Raw genomic sequence first — 24,566 nt, 5'->3', positions numbered from 1 at the left:
CTCAAATATTCTAGGATTCTATTTAAAGGCTTATGCTTAACTTTTCTAGACTGTACATGTTATAGACTTATTATTTTCAACCAATTTATATCATTCCAGATTAAAATGTCCTGTTTGTATCTTGTCATATGGAATTTCTCCTACTTCTTTTAGTTTTGAGGAGACAACTGTAGATCAGTAATATTAAAATGATATACTTTCAAAGACAGTTGGGAAAATTAGCCTGATAGTTTTTTATAAGAACAAGTGGGAATGAGGTAGGAAAACTTATTTGATAGATACAGTAATCAAAATTTTATTTATTATTCTCTGGACCTTATAAAGACCCATTCAGTCATTTTTAACGGATATCAGAACTGTCCTCATACTTCTTTAGTTTCTAATACTGAAACAAAATAGTCAAATTAGTCAAAAGACAGTGCATATCTTATATAAAATGTGAAATGAAAGCCCTTAACTCATCTGTCATTTTTGACCTCATAATTTTAGGCTGGATTGTTTGTCTGCCATTTGAAATATTTTCGGTTTTGTATGTCTTGTTTGGATTTTAACCAGATTGAACATTCTTTATTTTCAAATACAGATGTTATTGGATATTGGAAGGTATCTTTAAGTTCATTCAATAAATAATCTTTAATAAAACAATCTGCAAAGTTAATGATAGAGGAGTGGAGGCAAAATAAATGGGAGCTAGCTGTAGAAATGTGAAGAAAAAGACTGCATTCATTATAACTTTCTATATGTCTATTAATGAAGTTATCCTCAGACCACTGAGTCTAGAATCTCAGTTATATTTGGAGTCCTTTAGTCCTGGCTTTGAGTAGATGCTCTGACACCAACTAGCTGTGTTACCTTGATCAAATTTTTTACCTCTTTCAGCCCTAGTGTATTCATCTATAAAATCATAATATCAATATCAATTAAATGCAGTTTTTGTAAAAATTAAATGAGGCAATATATGTAAAGCAAGTTAACATATTGTTTGGTTTATAGGAAGCCAATAATATGGCCCTTTCATATGAGTAGCTACACTAATCAGTATTTCATTTGTCACCCTTCTCTCATTAATTTTTTTTCCCTGACTGGATCCCAGTCTTCCTTATTCCTCTAAATAGCCTTGTAAATTTAATCATTCCACTATTCATCTAGAGGCATCCTTGTCTGTTATAGTCAAGATGCCTTAACAGCCTTCTAAATATTTTGCATGCCTTTTGTATCTTCCTACTTTGTTCCTGTTTAGGTAGAACTTTCTAAGAACTTGGAAATACGGCTTCTCCTCTGAGAGTAAGCAAGTAGCATCCACATATAAAGGATAGGATTATTCTTATGTAGAAATAATAAGAATAATTAGGATTATATGCGAAAAGATATGCCCCACAATTCAAGGATGCAGCTTGACTTGCACTTCTTTTCAGAGTGAGTTTGAATAATAAATTTATTGACAAATTTAAAAGCACATTGGGTATAACCACCAATCTCCTCCTATTATTTTTTAGAATGCGGCTAGAATTGTCCGTGCTCTTTTTGAAATTGCTCTGAGGAAACGTTGGCCTGCCATGACCTACAGGCTCCTGAATCTTAGTAAAGTCATTGACAAGAGGCTTTGGGGTTGGGCTAGCCCTTTGAGACAATTTTCAGTCCTACCACCACACATCTTAACAAGATTAGAAGAAAAAAAGCTTACTGTGGATAAGCTGAAAGACATGAGGAAAGATGAAATAGGTAAGAAGGAAGCGAATATGTTTGAATGTATTGTTTTGTGCAAATAGAATATGTTGCTAGATGTAAAAGAAGGTATTATGAATTTACACATTAATCAAAATAAAAATTTTGCCATATTTATACATATTTTTCGTTTATCTAAAATCAAGCAAAAATCTCTTCATATTCAAGTGAGTCTGTTTATAGTAGTTTAAACACTATCGTAATTTTAAGGACCCTATTAATAGCTAAAGAAACCTTGATACTGACTTTAAAAACTGTGAATTGCTAATTCAAGTTAACTATTACAAAATATTCAAACATGCCAGGTCAAGAATGTCAGCTATTCTACATAGCAAATCATAAAACAAGCAATAAAATCACCTTCTCTGAAATCCCATTTACAAGTCAGATTATATTGCTTTTTTCTGCCTGGACACATTTGTTCTATGTGATATTTTTCTGCAGGTCACATTTTGCATCATGTGAATATTGGACTGAAGGTCAAACAATGTGTTCATCAGATTCCTTCTGTTATGATGGAAGCATCCATTCAGCCCATCACAAGGACTGTCCTCCGAGTGACACTCAGCATCTATCCTGATTTCACTTGGAATGATCAGGTAGAAGTGGAAAACGCCTATATCTATGTTAAACAAAAATGTCTGTACTACAGGCTCAACTACATCTGTTCCTAAGGCATATAGAAAATCCTCTAAATGGAATATATATTGAGGATTTATGTAAAAAATTATAGCAATTAGCCGAGAATGGTGGCAGGCGCCAGCTACTCGGGAGGCTGAGGCAGGAGAATGACGTGAACTCGAGAGGCCTGAGCTTGCCATGAGCCAAGACCATGCCACTGCACTCCAGCCTGGGTGACAGAGCGAGATTCCGTCTCAAAAAAATAATAATAATTTTAAAAACTTACAGCAATATTTACTCTCATCCTCGACAAAACCTTGGTGTATTAGTAATATGTCAACCAGTGAGGTTCCTTCAAAACATTCAGGAAACCTAAATTTCAACAATGAACAACAGTTTAGTGGATTCAACTCCATAGAGACTTTGCTATATTAGTTCTATCTTCTTTTATTTTCTCTATGTTATCTTCATTTTTGCCATGTCTACTTTGTCATTTTAGCCTTCCAAAAAATTCAAGATTTTTCATGGTAAAAAGAGCCATTTTTAAATCTTGATGTCTCTTAAATTAATATTCTTTCATTTTTTGAAACATTAGACTTGTAGAAAAGTATTCTATATTTTCCCCCGATCACCTGTTTCTTTCCTGCTGAGACTACTTCCTCCATGATCTCCAAAGACTGATAGATTGCCATAATAAATAGATCTTTCTCAGTTATTTTCTTTACTTCTCTGAATATTTAACACCATACAGTTTTTCAAAATGTTCATCCTTGATTCCCATCATGTTTTTGTTTGTTTTAATTCTTTCTTCTCTATTGATAGCTTAGATATTATTGTGTATATAAAGATACACACCAGATTCTCTTTTTATTCAATCAATATCTTTTAAAGATCTATTTTTTTACTAGTTACTATGTTAGAGATTGTAGTTACAAAGGCAAGTGAGGCTCAGTTCTTACTTTCAATAAGTCAATGGGGGAAAACAAGTAAATCACTATTAATAGTATAGCAGTGCCTATTTCGCATGTTATTGTAAAGTTCTAATTAAGTATCTTCTGCATTACCTGATGTTCATAGATCTTTAATGAGAATGAATTTTAACAGTATGCTCTAAAATTACCCAACCTTGATTTTAACCTAATTCTACATTGGTCTTAAAGTGTCTAAATCTTTAATTTCTTTAGTTTCCTCAGTTATAAACATGTATAATTATTATAATAATAATAATCCTTTTTATAGAATTTTCATTGGGACTAGATGATACAAAATTATATTTAATATTTCTATAGATATAAAGTTTCACATAAATGTAAACTTATAGTTACCCATAAACTCATACTTGAAATTTTATTTTTAATAGACTATTTTTGAAATGAGTGGAAGTTTTGCATTTCTTACACTGTCTCCTACCAGTATCTGTAATAAATCTGCAGTTTGATTTAATTCATTAGTAAGACAGAGTACTTAATGATTTTAATAGTTATCTCTCTCAGGCACAATGCTGTTGACTTCAAGATTGGAAAACTTGAGTTGCCTCAAACTGAGCTAAGGACTAAAGTATATTATCTTTTATAATAAAAGGTCCACAGGTAGAATAGGCCCTAAGGATGGTTGAGTCTTCTGTTTAACGATGTCATTCAAGGACCAGGAACTTTTCACCCATTTGTTCTGCTGACACTTGTGGATATTTCTCAAATGTTTTCATGATTTATTGTTTGCATTAAACAGAGCATGGGAAATATATCCCCACTTCTCCAGCCCAGAGCATGGACCATAGACCTTTTCTTCTGTCTAATTGGGCCAGTATTTGTCATGTGCCTCCGCCTTACCACAGCAGTTGTGAGGGGAATCCCATGAGCTGATTGACTTATGCCAATCAAAATTATCCCAGAGGATGTGGTCACTTTTTCTTGAGTCACATGAGGGAGAGATGCCTGCTGAACAAGATTGGGTTTCGCAAGGAAGAGCGAGTGAGAGAGAGAGTAAGAGAGAGAGAAAGACATTGAAATGGATAAAACAAAATACAGTATATCTATCCAATGGAATATTATTAGACAATAAAAAAGAATGAAAGCATTGATGCATGCTAAAACTTAGATGAACTGTGAAACCATCATGGTAAATTAAAAAATCCAGTCACAAAAGACTGCATATTATATGATTTTATTTAATTGAAATTTACAGAATAGGCAAATCTGTAAGGAAAAGGTAGTGACTACTAATGGGTACAAAGTTTCTTTTTGAGGTGGTAAAAATGTTCTAAAACTAGATTATGGTGATGGTTGTACAACTTTGGAAATATTTTAAAATTATTTAACTGTATACTGTAAATATTTAAATGAGTAAACTTTGTAAATTATGTATCAATAAAGCTTCTAGAGTGAGAAGATTGGATGCTATCCCTTACTTGAGTTATGATATACTATTTTTCTTCTAGGTACATGGGACAGTGGGAGAACCTTGGTGGATTTGGGTAGAAGATCCTACAAATGATCATATTTATCATTCAGAGTATTTTCTAGCTCTAAAAAAACAAGTAAGTATATATATATGAATATATCCTTATTATTTTGCTATTGTAAAAAAATTTATACTAACAATTTCTGCTTTTATTTCTCTGTTATTTTATAGTACAATTAAAACTTTATTTTATGTTTTAGTTTTCTGTTGGTTTTAAAAGAATACAGTGATTAAATGTTATAGTACTGGTATATTCAATGTGATCATGGTTTAATAAATTCAGTTACCAGTCATGTCCCACATAGTGACATTTCAGTGAACAACGGACCACATACACAACAACAGTAAAATAGTGGACCCTTAAGATTATAATACTGTATTTTCACCTACTTTTTCTAGGTTTAAATATGTTCAGATACCTATGTACCGTTGTATTATAATTGCCTAAAATATTCAATACAGTAACATGCTGTATGGTCACATGCTGTATGAGAGCAATAGGCTATGCCATATAGCTTAGATGTTTAGAAGGCTATACCATCTGGCTTGTCTGTGTACACTGTGACGTTCTTAAGACAAAATTGCCTAATGACACATTTTTCAGAATTATTCCTGTCATTAAGCAATACATTACTGGATAATTTTTACCATGGTTTAAGACATGGGTTCCAGAGGTGTGGAATATGAAAATAGGCAGGATAAATAATAATCTTAAGGGTCACATGCACAAAATACTGAATAGTATTGAATTAAAAGAGTGTTTCTTCTAAATTTCTTTATAAATCACAAGACAAAGACTCAATTTGATGATATTTCTTTAACTGATGCCTCATTTGTAATTTCTGTTTTTATCAAAGAGAAAGAAAACTTCAGGTAAGAGTCTTGAGTAGGCAACAGTAGAATTTCAGAGCAGTGTTTTGTATTCACTGCTTTTGTCTTCTTGGTTACCTTCTATTTGTACCAAGTGATTCCAGTATTCCACTTTAGGTACTGATAGAACTTAACGAAAAATATTAAGTAAATAATATGGTAATTTGGTAAGGTAAAAATCATGAAGTTATATAATTGAATGTTGGGAAATTCAGTAGTCATATTGGTAACTTGTTAATACATGATGATATGCATATGTAAATAATATAAATTGGGCATAAAATTTTACCTTCTATCAAGTATCCTCAGAAGGGCACCATGCACAAGTTTCTAAAGTTTCTGAATATTTCAGCTATTTAGAAATTCAAGATACTTTGTCTTTAGTATATCTTGTAGAGATACCATTATCTTAACAGTAGACTAATAAGGGCTTTATGCTATTAGAATATCCTTATTTATTTTTGACTTTATTTCATATTAGGTCATTAGCAAAGAAGCTCAACTACTGGTATTTACAATCCCTATTTTTGAGCCTTTGCCTTCCCAATACTACATCCGAGCAGTGTCTGATAGATGGTTGGGTGCTGAGGCAGTATGTATTATCAACTTTCAGCATCTAATTCTACCAGAGAGACATCCTCCTCATACAGGTAACATGGTGAATGCTGATTTGAATCACTGATTTTTCCAAAATGGTTGTTTTAATTAATGTTGAAAAATGTCTACGCCTTATAAAGTTTTACTTATAATCATTATAACTTCTCTGTAACTCCCTTTTTATTTCATTTGTTATTAATCATTTAATCTGTGCTCTCTGTAAAACTTTTATTTTCTGCCTTGCATTTATTCCAGTTTACTTAAACTTATTTCTAGTATGTTAAATTAACTAACATACCAGTGAGTTATGGGGAATTTCCCCCCATCTTTAGTGTTTCTACACCAAAAACAAAAAAGCTAATATTAAGAAATCATATTATGGTATCACTATGGAATGGATTTCCATATACCTCAAGTGAGTTTGTGTCCTGCAGATAACATATACCCTTTATATTAGTTTTATCCTTCTGCCCTAACATTATAAAGGGGTACATGGTAATCTTCAACATCATATAATAGTGTTTTTCACTGTCATACCTTGTAAAAATCCATTTTAAATTTTGATGACATGAACAAATACTTTTTTATTTTGACTTAATATAGAAGCAGATTTTCAGGAATAAATCTTTACAATGATACTTTTAAGTGCCCTATGAAATACTCTATTTCCAAAAATCCTAAACTAATCTGTCAATTAACTAGTATAATAAGTTTATTTCTTCTTTTTCAGAATTCATAATTAATGAGTATTGATTTTAAGAGGGCCTTAATTTATAGAAAAATGAAAGTCCATATTTTTTCTCATATGATTCTTCCAAAGAGAAACCCTTTGTCATTTTCAGAATAAAATATAGTCCTCACTACTTTTAATGAACTCATTATTTGGCATTCCTTTGGGAATTGACACAGGTCTTAACGTGACTTTAAACTTTGCCATTTTCGTCATATGTGTACCTTATTAATTATCTTAGCTTATTTTAAAGAGAGATACTTTATACTACAGCTTAATTCCACTTTGATATCTTGGCAGAACAGTACTAACAGGCTTGTCAACATAGAAAAATAATGAGATTGTAGTATCTAGTGATCTGCTCATTGAAGGGGATCTTTCTAGTCGTCTTTCATCAAATGTGCTTACATGTAATATTCAGGATCTCAGAATAAAATATATAAAAAATGGTGCTTTAATGTAAAATGTGACTTCAAACATCATTAATCTTTGAGCACAGCACTTGATCTTAATATGCGTTAGCATTATGTTTCAATGTTCATTTAATCTTTTGTCTGCCAAATGACCAAGAACGTATCACCCTGTTCATATAATTAGCTAAGTTCTGACTACATTTTTAAAAACAATAAATGTACTACCATAACATCTCAGTTGATATTAGACATATACAAAGTAACCTCAATGATTCCAGGGTCTCTTTGAATATATAGTCATACCATTGAGCCCAAATGAGCCAAGAAAAATCTTCATCTTTCACTAATATAAAGCATCGTAATTTAACATCATCAGTAAATATGCAATATGCACAGTTTATTTTTTTTTTAGTCTTTTTAAGAACATATCTTAGCTTTGATTAGCATTATAAGCATTAACTTGCAATGCTTCCCCTCCTTCCTTCTCGATTTTTTATTCATTTTATTTTATTTGTGAGATGGAGTTTCACTCTTTTGCCCAGGCTGAAGTGAAGTGGGGCGATCTCGGCTCACTGCAAGTGAGCAGCACACGCCGGGTTCAAGTGATTCTCCTGCCTCAGCCTCCCCAGTAGCTGGGATTACAGGTACCTGCCACCGCGCCCAGCTAATTTTTGTATTTTTAGTAGAGACAGGGTTTCGCCATGTTGGCCAGGCTGTTCTCGAACTCCTCAGGTGATCCATCCGCCTCGGCCTTCCGAAGTGCTAGAATTACAGGCTTGAGCCACCGCGCCCGACCTCGATTTTTAGTGCTTCAGAAAATTTAAGAAACTTACAGTCTGGTATAGAAAGCATGTCATTAGCCCTCAGTTACCTATGTAATTAATTGAATAGAGCAGTAGGGAAAGGATAATTTTTTAAATTAACTTTTTGACTTTTAAGTACATTTTTTAAGAAGAAAATTTGCCATACTTCCATTTTGAAACAGTACCGTGAACATGTGACTCAAGGTACAGACTACTGTGTTACCTTACGGATTATTTCTTCTTGTTTAAATTTGAAATGACTGGATTTCTATTTCATGAACTAATCTTGAGAGTAAAGCTGCCTTCTGGTTTTCTAACGGATACTTTCTGGATTATGGAGAATATAAGGTCTGTCGAATTCAAGGGTGTATTACTGTTTCTCTAAATCATTTTATGTTTCTAATTCCCTAGGCCTCCCATCCACATAGTAAGAAACAACTAAATCTAGTTTCTAGGTTTTCTCAGGGCAGTTTTTTTTTTACTCAGTCATGCTTTGTTTTAAAACTCCCACCCTATCTTCTACCTGGAATTACCCTAAATTCATTTTACTTTCCATTGACAACAATAGTTCACTCAACTACTCTTGCTTGGTCAGTGTCTAACAGAACAAAAGTAATTTGTTGTTAGCAACCATTTCAGTGTTGAAGTCTGCAAATGGTTTTAATTTTTTTTTTTTGCAAATTGAGGCAGATTTAGGTTTTGTTCTGTAACATGCATATACTTGTTATTCAAATGACTTTCCTGATTGGGAAAAAAAGGATGTAGCATTATAGTTGGCTTATATAGGGCACTCCCCCAGAAAAGCATCCAGTATGTGAATATGGTAAATGTGATTATTTGCGTGACATATTTGTTGAAATGCCAGATCTGTAATGGGTATATAAGAATTTGTGTTAAGCTTTTTCTCCCCGTCTAAGGAACTAAGGATTACTATAATCTATTCTTTACAATACAATATTCAGTATTGTGCATGTTTTTCAATTATTGTATAGCCATCCTGTTGGGTCTTTTCAGAATTACTGGATCTTCAGCCTTTACCAATCACAGCTTTGGGATGTAAAGCATATGAAGCCCTGTACAACTTCAGCCACTTTAACCCTGTACAGACACAAATATTTCATACACTGTATCACACGGATTGTAATGTCCTACTTGGAGCACCTACTGGATCGGGAAAGACTGTTGCAGCTGAATTAGCCATTTTCAGAGTCTTCAACAAATACCCTACTTCAAAGGTCTGTTGAAAGAATCATATACCTACATTTAATTAGAAAAGACGTTCATAATCTCTAAACTAGACAATCATAAATATATTAGCAGGGTCCAAAGAATAGATTTGTCACTCTCAGTGAATTTCGCAGGGGACCAGATCAGTACAGATACACCGTGAAGATATCATGGGTTTGGTTACATACTACCACAATATAGTGAATGTCACAATAAAGCAAGTCACACAAATTTTTTGGATTCCCAGTGCATATAAAAATTCTGTTTATACTATACCATAGCCTATTAAGTGTGCAATAGCTAAATATATACCTAGCTAAATTTGAAAATACTTTATTACTAAGAAATACTATCAATCATCTGAGCCTTTGGTGAGTCTTAATCTTTTTGCTAGTGAAGGGTTTTGCCTCAGTGTCCATGGCTGCTGACTGATCATGGTTGTGGCTACTGAAGGTTGGAGTAGCTGTGGCCATTTCTTTAAATAAGACAACAGTGAAGTTTGCCACATTGATGACTCTTCCTTTCATGAAAAATTTTTCTGTAGCATGTGATGCCACCTGATAGCGTTTTACCCACAATAGAACGTCTTTCAAAATGAGTCAACCCTCTCAAACCCTGCCACTGCTTTATGAACTAAGTTTATGTAATATTCTAAATTCTTATTGTAATTTCAGCAATGGTCCTAGTGTCTTTGTCATCAGTAGATTCTATCGCAAGAAATACCTTTTCTTTGCTCATCCATGAGAAGCAACTCCTCATCTGTTCATTTTGTCATGAGATTGTAACAATTCAGTTATGTCATCAGGCTCCACTTCTAATTCTAGTTCTCTTGCTGTTTCCACCACATCTGCAGTGCCTTTCTCTACTGAGATCTTGAACCCCTCAGTCATCCATGAAGGGTGGAATCAACTTCTTCCCAACTCCTGTTAATGTTGGTATTTTGATCTCCTCCCAAGGATCATGCATGTTCTTAATGGCATCTAGAATCGTGAATTCTTTCCAGAAGGTTTTCAACTTAACTCTGCCCAGGTCCATCAGAGGAATCACTATCTATGGTAGCTATGGTCTTATGAAACATATTTCTCAAGTAAAAAGATAGGAAAGCCAAAATTACCCCTAGATCCCTGGAGTGCAGAATAGGTCTTATGTTAGCAGGCATGAAAACAACATTCATCTCTTTGTACATCTCCATCAAAACTTTGGAGTGTGATTAGATGCATTGTCAATGGAGCAGTCACATTTTGAAAGGAATCTTTTTTTCTAAGCAGTAGGTCTTAACAATGGGCTTAAAATATTCAATAAACCATGCCCTTTAGTAGTAAATATGCTGTCATCCGGACTTTGTTGTTCCATTTGTAGAGCACAGACAGAGGTGATTTAGCATAATTCTTAAGGACGCTAGGGTTTTCGGAATGGTTAAATGAGCATTGGCTTCAACTTCAAGTCACCCGTTGGATTAGTCGCTAATAAGAAAGTTAGCTTATCCTTTGAAGCTTTGAAGCCAGTCATTGACTTCTGTCTACCTGTGAAAGTCCTTGATGGCATCCTCTTCCAATATTAGGCTATTTTGTATACATTAAAACTCTGTTGTTTATTGTAGCCACCTTCCTCAATTATCTTAGCTATATTTTCCAGATAACTTGCTGCAGCTTCTGTATCAGCACTTGCTGCTTCACCTGGCACTTTATAGAGGTGACTTCTTTCTTTAGACATTGTGAAACAAGCTTCAAATTTTTCTTCTGGATTGTCCTCACCACCCTCAGCCTTCACAGAATTAAAGAGAATTTGGAGCTTGCTCTAGAGTAGGCTTTATGTTATGGAAATATCGTAGTTGATTTGATCTTCTGTCTACACCTCTCAAACTTTCTCCATATCAGGAATAAAACTGTTTCACTTTCTTACTATTCATGTGTTCAGTGAAGTAGCACTTTTCATTTCCTTCAAGAACTTGTCCTTTGCGTTCAAAACTTGACTAACTCCTTGGTATTAAGAGGCCTGGCTTTTGGCCTATCTCAGCTTTTGACGTGCCCTCCTCCCTAAGCTTAATCATTTCTAGCTTTTGATTTAAAGTGAGAGACATGCAACTCTTCCTTTCACTTAGACATTTAGAGGCTATTGTAGGATTATTAATTGACCTAATTTCAATATTGTTGTGTCTTAGGGAAGAAGGAGGCCTGAGGAGAAGGAAAGAGATGGGGGAACAGCTGGTCAGTGGAGAATTTAGAACACACACACTTATAATTAAGTTTGTCATGGTTTTTTTTGTTGTATTTTTGTTTTGTTTTGTTTTTTGTTTTTTGAGATGGAGTCTCGCTCTGTCACCCAGGCTGGAGTGCAGTGGCCGGATCTCAGCTCACTGCAAGCTCCGCCTCCCAGGTTCACGCCATTCTCCTGCCTCAGCCTCCCGAGTGGCTGGGACTACAGGCACCCGCCACCTCGCCCGGCTAGTTTTTTGTATTTTTTAGTAGAGACGGGGTTTCACCATGTTCGCCAGGATGGTCTCGATCTCCTGACCTCATGATCCGCCCGTCTCGGCCTCCCAAAGTGCTGAGATTACAGGCTTGAGCCATCGCGCCCGGCCAAGTTTGTCATCTTATATGGTATAGTTCATGACACTACAAAACAATTACAATGATAACATCAAAGATCACTGACCACAGATCACCATAACCAATATAATAATACAAAAAAAGTTAGAAATATTGGTAGAATTACCAAAATGTAACAGAGGCGTGAAGTGAGCACACACTGTTGGAAAAATCAATAGAATTGCTATTGATAGAATTGCTCAGTGTGGGTTACCACAAAACCCCCAATTTGTAAAAAACAATATCTGCAAAGTGCAGTAAAATGAGCTATACCTATATTAGGATAATTTGCAGCAAGAAAATTTACCTTAAACTTTGTAGTCCTCCAGTTGAATTTCTAATGTATGCAGTGGCACACACACATCCTTTCCTCATTGTTAGATTTCTACAATTCATAGATAATTTCACTATGAGAAACCCACTTCATAGGTATAGTTAAACAATACAAAATAATTCATAATCAAATCTTTTCTATACGAAGAAAATGCTAGTGCTTTAATTAATATAGTTTGATTATACATATTAAATATAGAGTAGTTTTTATATGACTTCTACAAATGGCCATGATATTAATTAATATTAAATAACATTACAAGTCAAGTAAGTATTGCTTTAAAGCTTTCTTGAAGCATAATTTTTAACTCTTTCCTAATATTTATTATTTTAATAAAAATTATGCTATTTAAGGTATCCAATGTGATGTTTTGATATACATTGTCAGGTGATTACTGCCATCAAGCTAATTAACATACCTATCACTTCAAATAGTTATCTTTTTTGTGGTGAGAACACATAAAATCTGTTCTCTTAGCAGATTTCAAGTATATAATGCAGTACTATTAACTATAACCACGATGCTATATATTAGGTGTCTAATACTTACTCATTCGTCATAAATGAAACTTTATACCTGTTGACCAGTGATCTCCTCATTCCCCCTTCCTCGCCCCTGGTAACCAATATACTACTCTTTCCTTCTATGAATCCAACTTTTAAAAATTCCATGTGTAAGTGAAATTATGCAGTATTTTTCTTTCTATGTCTGGCATATTTCACTTAACATAATGTCCCCAGGGCTCATCTATATTGTTGAAAAGGCTGATTTCATTCTTCTTTAAAGCTGAATATTTCATTGTGTGTGTGTGTATATATATCACATATATATACATATATATGTATATATTATAATTTCTTTATCTATCTTGAGACATTTAGATTGTTTCCATATCTGGGCTATTCTAAGTAAAGCTGCAATGAACATGGTAGTGCAGATATCTCTCTAAGACACTGATCTCATTTCCTTTGGATATATACCCAAAAGTGGGATTTCTGGATAGTTCTATGCTTATTTTTAAAGAACCTCTAAATTGTCTTCCATAATGGCTACACAATTTACATTACCACCAATCATGTACAGTAACAGTTACCTTTTCTCTACATCCTCACCTACATGTGTTTGTTCTTTTTTCTTTTCTTTTTTTTTTTTTTTTGTTTTTTGAGGAGATAGGGTCTTGCTGTGTTGCCCAGACTGGCCTTGAACTTCTGGGCTCAAGTGATCCTCCTGCCTCAGCCTCCTGAGTAGCTGGGACTACAGGTTTGTGCCACATGCCCGGCTGTCTTTTGTCTTTTGATAATAGCCATTTTAACAGGTGTAAATGTATGTTTTATTGTGATTTTAGTTTTCATTTCCTTGATGATTAGTTATGTAGAGCACCTTTTCATGTATCCAGTGGCCATTTGTGTGTTTTCTTTGGAAAAAAAAAATGTATTCAGATCTTTTGCCCACTTTTAATTGAATTATTTGGGTTTATTGAGTTGTGTAAGTTTCTATTTTGGATTGTAACCTTTTATCAGATACTTAGTCCCTGCTTATCCCCAGGTGATACATTCTGAAACCCTGATGGATGCCTGCAACCTGATAGTATTGAACTCAATTGGGTAGGGGGAAGGGAGGGATAAGGAGAGAATTGTTAAAGGATTCAACATTACAGCTGGGTAGAATGAATAAATTTTAGTGTTGTACACGACTGTAGAAGGACTGTAGTTAACAATAATATATAATATGGTTTCACATAGCTAGAAGAAGGATGTTGAAGGTTCCCACCACAAAGAAATGATAAATGTTTGAGATGATGGATAGGCTAATTACCCTGATCTGATCACTACACATTATATGTATCAAAACATCACTGTGTATCCCATAAATATATGCAATTATTATGTGTCAAGTAAAAACAAATAAAAAGTAAAAAAAGAAATGGTATAGTAGTACAGTACTATATCCTTTATAAATATATATTAAGAAAAGTGTATTAAAATTTAAAAACCACATTTTCATTCATGTTTTTCACCCACAAATTTAATACCTTTTCCATCTTAACTAAGCGCTTATCATGTACTGTGGCTATAATTTTTGCACTTTAAGGTGCAACATCAAAACTGGCACAAATTTCTTTTTTCTTTCTTTTTTTTTTCTTTTTTTGAGATGGAATTTTGCTCTCGTTGCCCAGGCTGGAGTGCAATGTCGCAATCTCAGCTCACTGCAACCTCTGCCTCCTGGATTCAAGCGATTCTTCTGCCTCAGCCTCTCAAGTAGCTGGGATTACGGGCATGCACCACCACACCCAGCTAATTTTTGTATTTTTTTAGTAGAGACGGGGTTTCTCCATGTTGATCAGGCTAGTCTGAAACTCCTGACCTCAGGTGATCCGCCCATCTTGACCTCCCAAAGTGCTAGGATTACAGGCCCGAGCAACCGCACCCAGCCTGGCACCAATTTCTTGTGATTTCCTTCTTATGATTTCACAGATAGAATGTTTGTTCTTACCGTAGATCTTAGCAGTCTCAGCATATGATTTTTTTTTTCTTTTATTAAGTCAAGAACTTTCATCTTTTCACTTGAAACACCTTGCCTTTCTCTGGCAAATCCGAATTGCCAGCATCACTACTCTTGTGCTTTGGGGCCATTACTAAGTAATGTAAGGGTTACTTGAACAATAGCACTGTGATACTGCCACAGTCTTTCTAGTAAACAAGACAGTTACTAAGTGACTAATGGCTGGGGAGTGACTACAGCCTGAATACTCTGGACAAGGGGATGATTCATGTTGCAGGCTGAATTGAATGGGACAGGTGAGATTCCATCGTACTACTTAGAAGGGTACATAATTTAAAACTTATGAATTATTCCTAGAATTTTTCATTTAACATTTTTGGGCCAGTTGACTACAAGTAATTGGAAGCATGGAAAGGGAAGGCACTAAGACAGAACTAATGTATATGGTTTGCAAATATTTTCTTTCATTTTGTCGTTTCTTTCATTTCACATTGTCTCTCTGTTGATTTTATTTATTTGTTTATTTTCTGTGTAGAAGCTTTTTAGTTTGTTGTATACCTATTTGTTTATTTTTGCTTTTGATTCCATTTCCCAAAAATCATTGCCAAGACCAACATTGAGGAGCTTTTTCCTTATGTTTTCTTGTAAGAATTTTGTCATTTTAGATCTTATATTTAATTATTTAATCCATTGTGAGTTAATTTTTGTATGTGGTATATGGCAGTAGTTCTTTTACTTGTGAATATACAGTCTTCCCAACATCATTTATTGAAGAGAATGTCTTTTCCTTATTTTAAGTATGCTTCAGGCCCTTGTTGAAGATTAGTTGGACCTTGTATGTGTGGGTTGATTTCTGGGCTCTCTTTTCTGTTCCACTGATCTGTGTGCCTCTTTTAATCTCAGGTCCATACTTCCATACTATTATGGTTACTGTAGCTTTGTAATATAATTTGAAACCAGGATGTGATGCCTCTGACTGGTTTTCTTTCTTAAAATTGCTTTGGCTATTCAAAGTCTTTGTGCTTCCTTGTGAATTTTAGGATTTTTTTGTTTTTGTTTTTTCTGTTTCTGTGAAAAATGTCATTGGAATTCTGATAAGGATTGCATTTAAACTGAAGATTACTTTGGGTTGTATGACCATGTCTACAATATTAATTATTCCAGTCCGTGAACATGGGATATCTTCTCATTTATTTGTGTTTTCTTCTGTTTCTCTTCAATGTTTTATAGTTTTCAGTGTACGGATTTTTTACATCTTTAGTTAAATTTATTCCTAAGTACTTTATTCTTTTTGATGCTATTGTAAGTGGGACTGTCTTCTTGATTTTTTTTTTTTGATAGTTTGCTAATAGTATATATTCTACTGGTTTATATATGTTGACTTTGTGTCCTTCAACCATACTGAATTTGTTTATTAATTCTAACAGTTTTTTGTATGTAGTTTTCTTCTTGATTTTGTGAGTACATCACACTAAAATAGAAACATTTACAGAGATGTTGTGTTGGAATTATGGGCTAGTTTCTTCATCATTTATGATTTCAGAAATGTTTTAACATCCCTTTGTAGTATTTCCGAATTAGTGGCTTTTCTTCCCTACTTAACCCTAAGTTTTCCTACTTTTCAGTCTTTCTAATATGTGGTTATTGATCTGTAGAGACGTTAATATAACAGTAGAGCTCTACTCTAAATTAGAAACATAAAAGGAATAAATTTTGTATAGGTTTGGATTACTATAGACCAAACCTATATTTTATTTGTTTTTTTGAAACCTAAAGTGTACTAGTAGCATCTTCATAAAATCTGCATTAAAATTTAAACAGTAGTTTATTTCTCTTCAAAGCTTCAACATCAGTACATTTATTCATGTGTTACATACAACTCAAATAAATATTAATCATAACAATAGAAAAAGAACATTATTTTCATCAGAACCCTAATTTTCTCTATAATGTATTATCTTATAATTTTTTTATTTGTTTTTATTATGTAGAATATAATTTCATAGTAAAATGCCTAAGGAAAATACCTCTGATGCTTTTTTTAAAGTAATTTAAATTCATCTATATTAATATTTTTTATGAATGGAATGTTTGTGATGTGCTACATTTCTGTCTTAGTTTGGATAAATGTAGTTTAAGTTAATGACTTTTTCCCATTGATTTAAAAATTTGGGTATTCAGAATTGAAAGATATGTTTTAAAACCCCACTGTCATATTTTGACAAATTTTTTGGAGTTTACTTTTATTTGAAAATGCTATCACTATTTTCATAAGAGTATTTTTGGCTATTCTCCCCTTTTTAGGCGGTATATATTGCACCCCTAAAAGCCCTAGTACGTGAAAGAATGGATGATTGGAAAGTTAGAATAGAAGAAAAACTTGGTAAAAAGTAAGTTCTTACTTTCACTCAAAAGATACGCTTTGAATTGACTAAAAGGACCAGGAAATAAGAGTTGAATAAAACTGTTGAATGGTTTTACAGTGATTTTCATAGTGTTTTATTTAACTGCTGAATGGCTTTGCAATGATTTTCATAGTCTTTTATTTTAAGATATGTACCTACTGTTAAAATATCAATATTCTCATTGTTTTAAGATTGAAAATGAAATCTCCTAAATTACTTAATGTGAGTACTTTTATTTGGCAGGATAACTTTTTCAAAATATTTTCATTCTAAAACGAAACAAAAATAAGTTCTGTCTCTCTGTTTTTTTCATATTATGCAGAGTAGCTTCCAGAAACTGCTTGGTAGGCATTTTGCATGTAAATTATTTAAGAAAAAGCAGAAGTTCTTTGAAAAACATGATGTGGGTTTTTTTTCATTAATAATTTAATATACTGCAGGGTTATTCATTGCAGTATTATTTTTAATAGCAAAAGATTACAGAGAAATGAATTTCCAATAGAGCATCAGTAAGTAAATTATAATACATCACACAATATAAAATATTGTATTACTCTGTAGAAAAAAAAAACTAAATGAGTTATTTTTATATGGAAAGAATGATCTCCAAAGATAATGTAAAACAAAAAAAAAATTAAAGTATCCTAGCTTATGTTTTTGCAAAATGATAAAGAATATGCATATGTGGTTATTTTCAGAATGAGAACTAGCTATCCATATGATAGGGATGTTATAGAGACTATTCCCTGTATTCTTTGAACCATGTGAATATATTCCATATTCAAAATAGCGTATAAAATGTAAATCTTTAAAATAAATGAGAATAAGTAAATACTCTATGAACATTATGCTCAGAGGAACCAATTTTGCCCTTTTTCTTTTCTTCCAAGTCTTAACACAGATAGAAATTATACTAGACTGGGTGTGGTGACTCACGCCTGTAACTTTGGCACTTTGGGAGGCTGAGGCAGGTGATCATCTGAGGAAAGGAGTTGGAGACTAGCCTGGCCAACATAGTGAAATCCCATCTTTACTAAAAATAAAAAAGGAGCTGTGGATGGTGGTGTATGCCTGTAATCCCAGCTACTTGGAGACAGGAGAATCACTTGAACCCGGGAGGTAGAGGTTTCTGTGAGCTGAGATCAAGCCACTATACTCTAGCCTGGGTGACAAAATGAGACTCTGTCTCAAAAAAAAAAAAAAAAGAAACGAAATTATTTTAGTAATTACTTAATATTTGGTGTTAGCTTAGAGCTAATCCTATGTAATTAGGAATTCTTAGGTAATTCCTCTAGATCTGCATAGGTTTTTCTTTTCCTTTTCTCTCACTATATGACTGTGATCTGCTTAGAATGACTTGGTACATATTTGCTCTGATTTATCTTGTTTTCATCCTAATACGTTTCATTTTGGTATAAAATCTATAGAAAATTCCAATCTAAGGAAAGAAATGAGCTTGCACACAATCTAAATTACACATAATTTTAATTAAATTTACACATAATCCTAAATATTCTTAATGAATGCCTTTTTTGTCTCCATAAAGTAACACTTTCCTTCATTACAAAAAAAATTTATTCCAATATAGGGACAAGGGACTTTATAAAATCACCTAGGATGGAGTTTCTATAAACATAATTAAAGCAAAGTTAGATATCCTTGCATATCTGTATAAAAATTAGATATGTCAGTGATTGGAATTTATATGACCTTCATTTTATGGCAAGAAATTTTCTTAGAGTTCTTAAGAAATGTACATTTTGGACTCAACTTGGAAAATTTCAAAAATCAAAGGTAGGTAAAGTAATTTTAAGCCTTATAAAATTTTATTTTAAAAGAGATAGATTTTTGCATTTAGAAGGTTGTTTGTTACCTGAAAATGTTCTGGGTTCATTTTTATATTTGCCTCCAGAGTTATTGAACTAACAGGGGATGTGACTCCTGATATGAAATCCATTGCCAAGGCTGACCTTATTGTCACTACGCCAGAGAAGTGGGATGGAGTCAGCAGAAGCTGGCAAAATAGGAGCTATGTTCAGCAAGTCACTATTCTCATCATAGATGAGATCCATCTGCTTGGTAGGTACCACTGTATCTAAAGCCAGTTTATAAACTTTAACTTTCTAAAATGTTAATTATTAGTATTATTTTAAATTTGCATGTACTAATCATGTATATTTATGGGGTACAATGCAATTTTTTGATATATGTATATAATATAGAATTATTAAATCAAACTAATTAACATATCTATCACCTTACATATAAATTGGGGTGAAACATAAAAAATTTTCTCTTAGTGTATTAATCTGTTCTCACATTGCCATGAAGCAATACCTGAGACTGGGTAATTTATTTTTAAAAAGAAGTTTAATTGACTCAAGATTCTACAGGGTGTACAGTAAACGTAGTAGCTCCTGCTTCTGGGGAGGCCTCAGGAAGCTTTCAGTCATGACTGAAGGTAAAGCAGCAGAGAGCTTCTTACATGGCAAGAGCAGGAACAAGAGAGCGAGGTAGTGGGGGAGGTGCTACACACTTTTAAACAACCAGATCTCATGAGAATTCACTCACTGTCATGAGAATAGCACCAAGAGGATGGTGCTAAGCCATTTAGGAGAAACCGCCCCCATAATCCTATCACATCCAACCAAGCCCCACCTCCAACATTGGAGATTACAGTTCAACATGCAATTAGGAATTTTACAATTTAGTAATTTTGAAATATACAATATATTATTATTAACTGTTGTCACACTGCTGTACAATTGATCTGACAAACTTACTTCTCCTGTCTAACTGAAACATTGTACCCTTTGACCACCATCTCTCTATTCCCTTCTCTTGTGACTCTAACCCATGCCCCTGGAAGTAACTACGTTTCTTCTCTTTACTTCCATGAGGTCAGTTTTTTTTAATTCAACATCTAAGTGACATCATGCACTGGGAGTGGGATTGCTGAATCCTTTGGTAGTTCTATCTTTAGTTTTCCTTTTTTTTTTTTTTTTTTTTTTGAGGAAGCTACAAACTTTTCCTTTTGTGGTTGCAATGGCCAACACAGACTTGTTAAATGATTAACATTGATTTTTCCTTATTTTCTAGGTGAGGAAAGAGGCCCTGTTCTAGAGGTCATTGTATCTCGAACAAATTTTATCTCATCACACACAGAAAAGCCTGTTAGAATAGTTGGACTGTCTACTGCATTAGCTAATGCCAGAGACCTTGCTGACTGGCTCAATATTAAGCAGGTATGTAGAAGATTGATAAATTATGCATTTATTTAGTAGTGTGACTTTGATGATTCCTTTAAAGCGATATAATAACATTATAAAATTCAATCTAAAAATTGAAAATGGTCTCTCTCTCATATTTACTCTAGATGGGCTTGTTTAACTTCCGACCATCAGTACGCCCAGTTCCACTGGAAGTTCACATTCAGGGCTTTCCAGGTCAACATTACTGTCCTCGTATGGCTAGTATGAACAAGCCTGCATTTCAGGGTAAGCTTCAGATTCTTGGAATAAAATAGTAACCATTGTTTATGTTAGCTATCAAATGTCTTCTAATTGGTGTTGGTTTCTTTGAAAGGATGATACTGGTCCAGCTTCTACAAATATCTCGAACTGTTTGTCTCAAATGTTAAGGAATGCAAATGTATGTTAAATTACCTATTGAAAATTGGAGAGATTTCACAAATGGTAATGACTTTGTAGAAAAATAAAAGTATGTAATTTTAAAAAATTATCAGAGTTTTCTTAATATTAAAGTGTTTTTATGATAGTAGCTTGAACAAATGAGAAATGGAAGCTACAAGTCAAAAACATCTCATAATCATTTTTATGAGAAATCATAAAACTTAGAAATTTCAGTACTTTAGTACAGTGCTTCTGTTTTTAGTTTTTCCTCTTCTAACAAATTAGGCAAGCAAACAGGAAAGATTTAAGAATAGCACTCCGATTTTATTGAAACATGTTTTATTTGAGCTGCATAAAGAATATTTATTATATCAATTAAAAATAACCTCAAAAATAAATTCTCAAATGTGAACTGCTGTTGATTGTGTGGTGACAGTTGTGAGGTGACTTTTTAGCTGCTGTAATTAGCCTTATGACAGAAGCAAAGTATTGATTGTGAACTAGAGACCAATTTTGGCAGTTCAGATTATTTACACCTCCACAGAAGCATTGTACAAAATCACTAATGAACAATAAATCTGCCATGAGCCGTTCAGCCACACCTGTTCTTTCAGCAGCAAAAATCCATTAAATGTTGAGGCTTAAAGAAAGACAGAGATCCATTTATATTTATGTGTCCAAATGATACCAATATTGTACTAATATGTGTATTTTAAGTGGTGTATCGATTTATCAAACTTTATCATTTACATTTGATAACATTCTGATAAACAATAAAAAGAATGAGAAATCAATGAGTTTATTTTTCATAATATATATTGTTGAAATTGTGTATATCTATATGGAATGACTGCATACCATTGATGGAAAGGAAGCATTTGTGTTGTATAAATCAATAGTAAATAACTAAAATACTTACACTTCCGTAGATATGGTATCAGCACAGCAGCTATACTTATGTACTATTTATTATACCTGTAGTGATTACTATATTTCTTTGAGTTTAGAAATATGATTGTGTGATAGCTTTATTTCTCATAGTTAGAATGTAAATAAAGTCAAGGTCATGTCAACATTTCCATTATAAACCTTGTTTCCCAGCCCATAAAAAGAAATTCTGCAGCTCACATTTCAAACAAGAAATTACAAAGCAGTTGAACTTTTTATATATAATTTTTACATGTCTCTAACTGTTTTAAGAGAGTTGTGTAGACATAAATATATATTCTACTCGTGGCATCTTATCAGCTTTTTGGAGCCTATGTAGAGCAAAAAAAAAAAAAAAAAAAAAAAAAAACCTCATTTCAATATAAGCCAAGTGATTTATGTGGCTCTTTAATTATTTGTAAAGATTTGATGTACAAAATTGCCTTCAGTCTTGTTACTCTGGTTTGTGTTGACCAGAGTCACCTCATCTTCTTTGTGTTGACTACCATGTCCCATTACTCAGATACTCATTCAGGCATAGTATTCTCTTCAGCCCTCTTCTACATTCTCTTGTCTGCCCTTCTCACACGTATGCTTTTAGAAAAATAGAGGGAAAACTTTCTTCTGATTTATCTCTTAACCTGTTTACTGGTACAAACTCTCCTGATTTTTCTATCACTGATAACAAAAATAAAAGGTACTTTTTGTGGTCTTTTTAGACATTTTCCATCACCTGGCAGGACTTGGTTTTCTCACCAGACCCCAGGACCAATTAACTCTGTAATATCACTGCTTAGGCAAACATAAATAGCTAAGAAACACAACTTAGCACAGAAAACTCAATCTAAGATTCAGTATCTATGTACAGCTCTTAATGGAGAGTCTCAATCTTTAAGTTTCTCCTTCCTTGGCAGCTCAGAATAGAACTTGGACCCAGCATAATTAAATCTTTTCTGAAGCAATATACTCTCTAGGTAGGGCCATCAACTTTTCTTTTCCTATTAATCTGTCTAATATGCTTCTAGATCTGTGTAGTACCTGCAATAATGCCAGATTTCATGCCTAAATTGTTTCCATCATTAGTTTTCATGCATCCATTTGATATCCTACTGAAACTCATATTCTGAGGTTAAGTAGCTTTCCATTTTATTTCCCACAACTTTTCAACAGCAATTAGAAGCCATTCTCCTGCCAAACCTGTTTTGATATTTGTCTCATCAAGACGTCAAACTCGTCTTACTGCTTTGGAATTGATCGCCTTCCTGGCTACTGAAGAAGATCCAAAACAGTGGTTAAACATGGATGAAAGAGAGGTAAGCACCATCTTTTATCTTCTACTACTTACATGTTTCAGGTTATATTGTATTAGAATGAACATTAAGTATGTAATTATATTATAGGGAAAGAATAAATCCTTAATACCGCCACCTTACCTCACTATTAATATTCTGATATAGTTTGTTCTAGTATAGTCCCACTTAATGTTTATTTTGTATATTTGTATTTATATCTTTTTCCTTTAACATTATCACCTATGTATGTGGTAACATTCAACCATTTTCATATTCTTTGAGTATTCACTGCCCTCACTGAAGTTAAAATTAATTTTGCAAAGTTTGGATTTTTAAAAATATATAATAATCTTTTTTTAATTTTAGGAAGCACTAACATATAAAAATTTAAAACCTGCTTTATCGTTTCCCTAAGTAATAACCACCAGTAAAATTATAAATTATAATTTTTGTGTCTATGCAGTTATATTCCATTATGCAACTATTTCGTAGTGGTTTTCTCCTGTAATTTAATAATCATGCATCTTTATTATTGTAGATTTTTCTCTGTTTAAAATTATATTCTCAGTATAGAGTTCTAAAAATAAAATTAGTGGGTCAAATGATGTGAATATTTTTACAGCTTTTACAGGTACACTGCTAATTACTTTCCAAAAGAACTGTACTTATTGGTGTCATCACCACTGATGTATGAATTATCCAAAGTATATGATAGTAACGGTTTTACTGCATCCTCATTTGTTGCAACTTATTGATATATTATAGATAAAATATTATCTTAATGTATGCCTTGATTTTTGTATGGTTGAACATTTTTTTTCATATATTTACTAGTTGTCTTCTTTTTTCCTTGTTGCCTCTTCATTTCTTTTGGTCTTTCATCTATTCCAGTACAGCATTTATTTTGTAGATTTGTGTGAGAGATTTGCCAAATTTAGAAAAATATATACATATATAAAATTTTATATATTACTTTTCTCCATATATATGTATTTCTATACATACATACATATTAATCTTTCGCCTGCTGTATTAGGTAACTTTGTTAGTTTATTGCTTGTCTTTTTATCGTGGTGTCTTTTGACGAATAGAAGACTTTGCATTTTATGTAATCTAGTTTGTTAGTATGATCCTTTCTGATTCTTTATACTACATCTAAATATAGATATTCCTCCTTCTCTCTATAGATTTAATATATAGTGATTGTTCTTTCTTACACTTTTCCAGTTTTGAAAAATATTTTCCTAAATGGAGTTACAATGAAAACAGATGAAATCAGTAGCATAATTGTTGAGTTGTGATCTCGCCACCTACCCTCTTCCGTGTTCCCACTTTGTAATCTCATGCAGGCTAAAGAAGAGCAGTGCTCTTCAGCATCAGTAAAAAACAATGTTCCGAACCCACTGGTGTCCAGGATTAACAGTTTGCATATTTCTCCCC

General features: G+C 33.2%; 1 protein-coding gene across 2 annotated transcripts in view; it reads left to right on the top strand.

Annotated features, from left to right (window-relative positions):
- ASCC3 (activating signal cointegrator 1 complex subunit 3) overlaps positions 1-24,566 on the top strand; it is a 392,749-nt gene that overhangs the window by 240,261 nt on the left and 127,922 nt on the right. For both annotated transcript variants that reach the window (XM_033234693.1, XM_033234694.1), the window contains 10 exons: positions 1,497-1,722; positions 2,170-2,324; positions 4,784-4,882; positions 6,158-6,326; positions 9,234-9,454; positions 17,175-17,260; positions 19,188-19,354; positions 20,375-20,520; positions 20,652-20,772; positions 23,005-23,147. In XM_033234693.1, coding sequence (XP_033090584.1) covers positions 1,497-1,722; positions 2,170-2,324; positions 4,784-4,882; positions 6,158-6,326; positions 9,234-9,454; positions 17,175-17,260; positions 19,188-19,354; positions 20,375-20,520; positions 20,652-20,772; positions 23,005-23,147 — 1,533 coding nt within the window. The remainder of the gene's footprint in view (positions 1-1,496; positions 1,723-2,169; positions 2,325-4,783; positions 4,883-6,157; positions 6,327-9,233; positions 9,455-17,174; positions 17,261-19,187; positions 19,355-20,374; positions 20,521-20,651; positions 20,773-23,004; positions 23,148-24,566) is intronic.

Source organism: Trachypithecus francoisi, unplaced genomic scaffold (genome assembly GCF_009764315.1).
Source record: "Trachypithecus francoisi isolate TF-2019V2 unplaced genomic scaffold, Tfra_2.0 Lachesis_group15, whole genome shotgun sequence".
NCBI classification, from domain to species: Eukaryota; Metazoa; Chordata; class Mammalia; order Primates; family Cercopithecidae; genus Trachypithecus; species Trachypithecus francoisi.
This window is presented reverse-complemented; position numbering and strand designations above follow the sequence as displayed.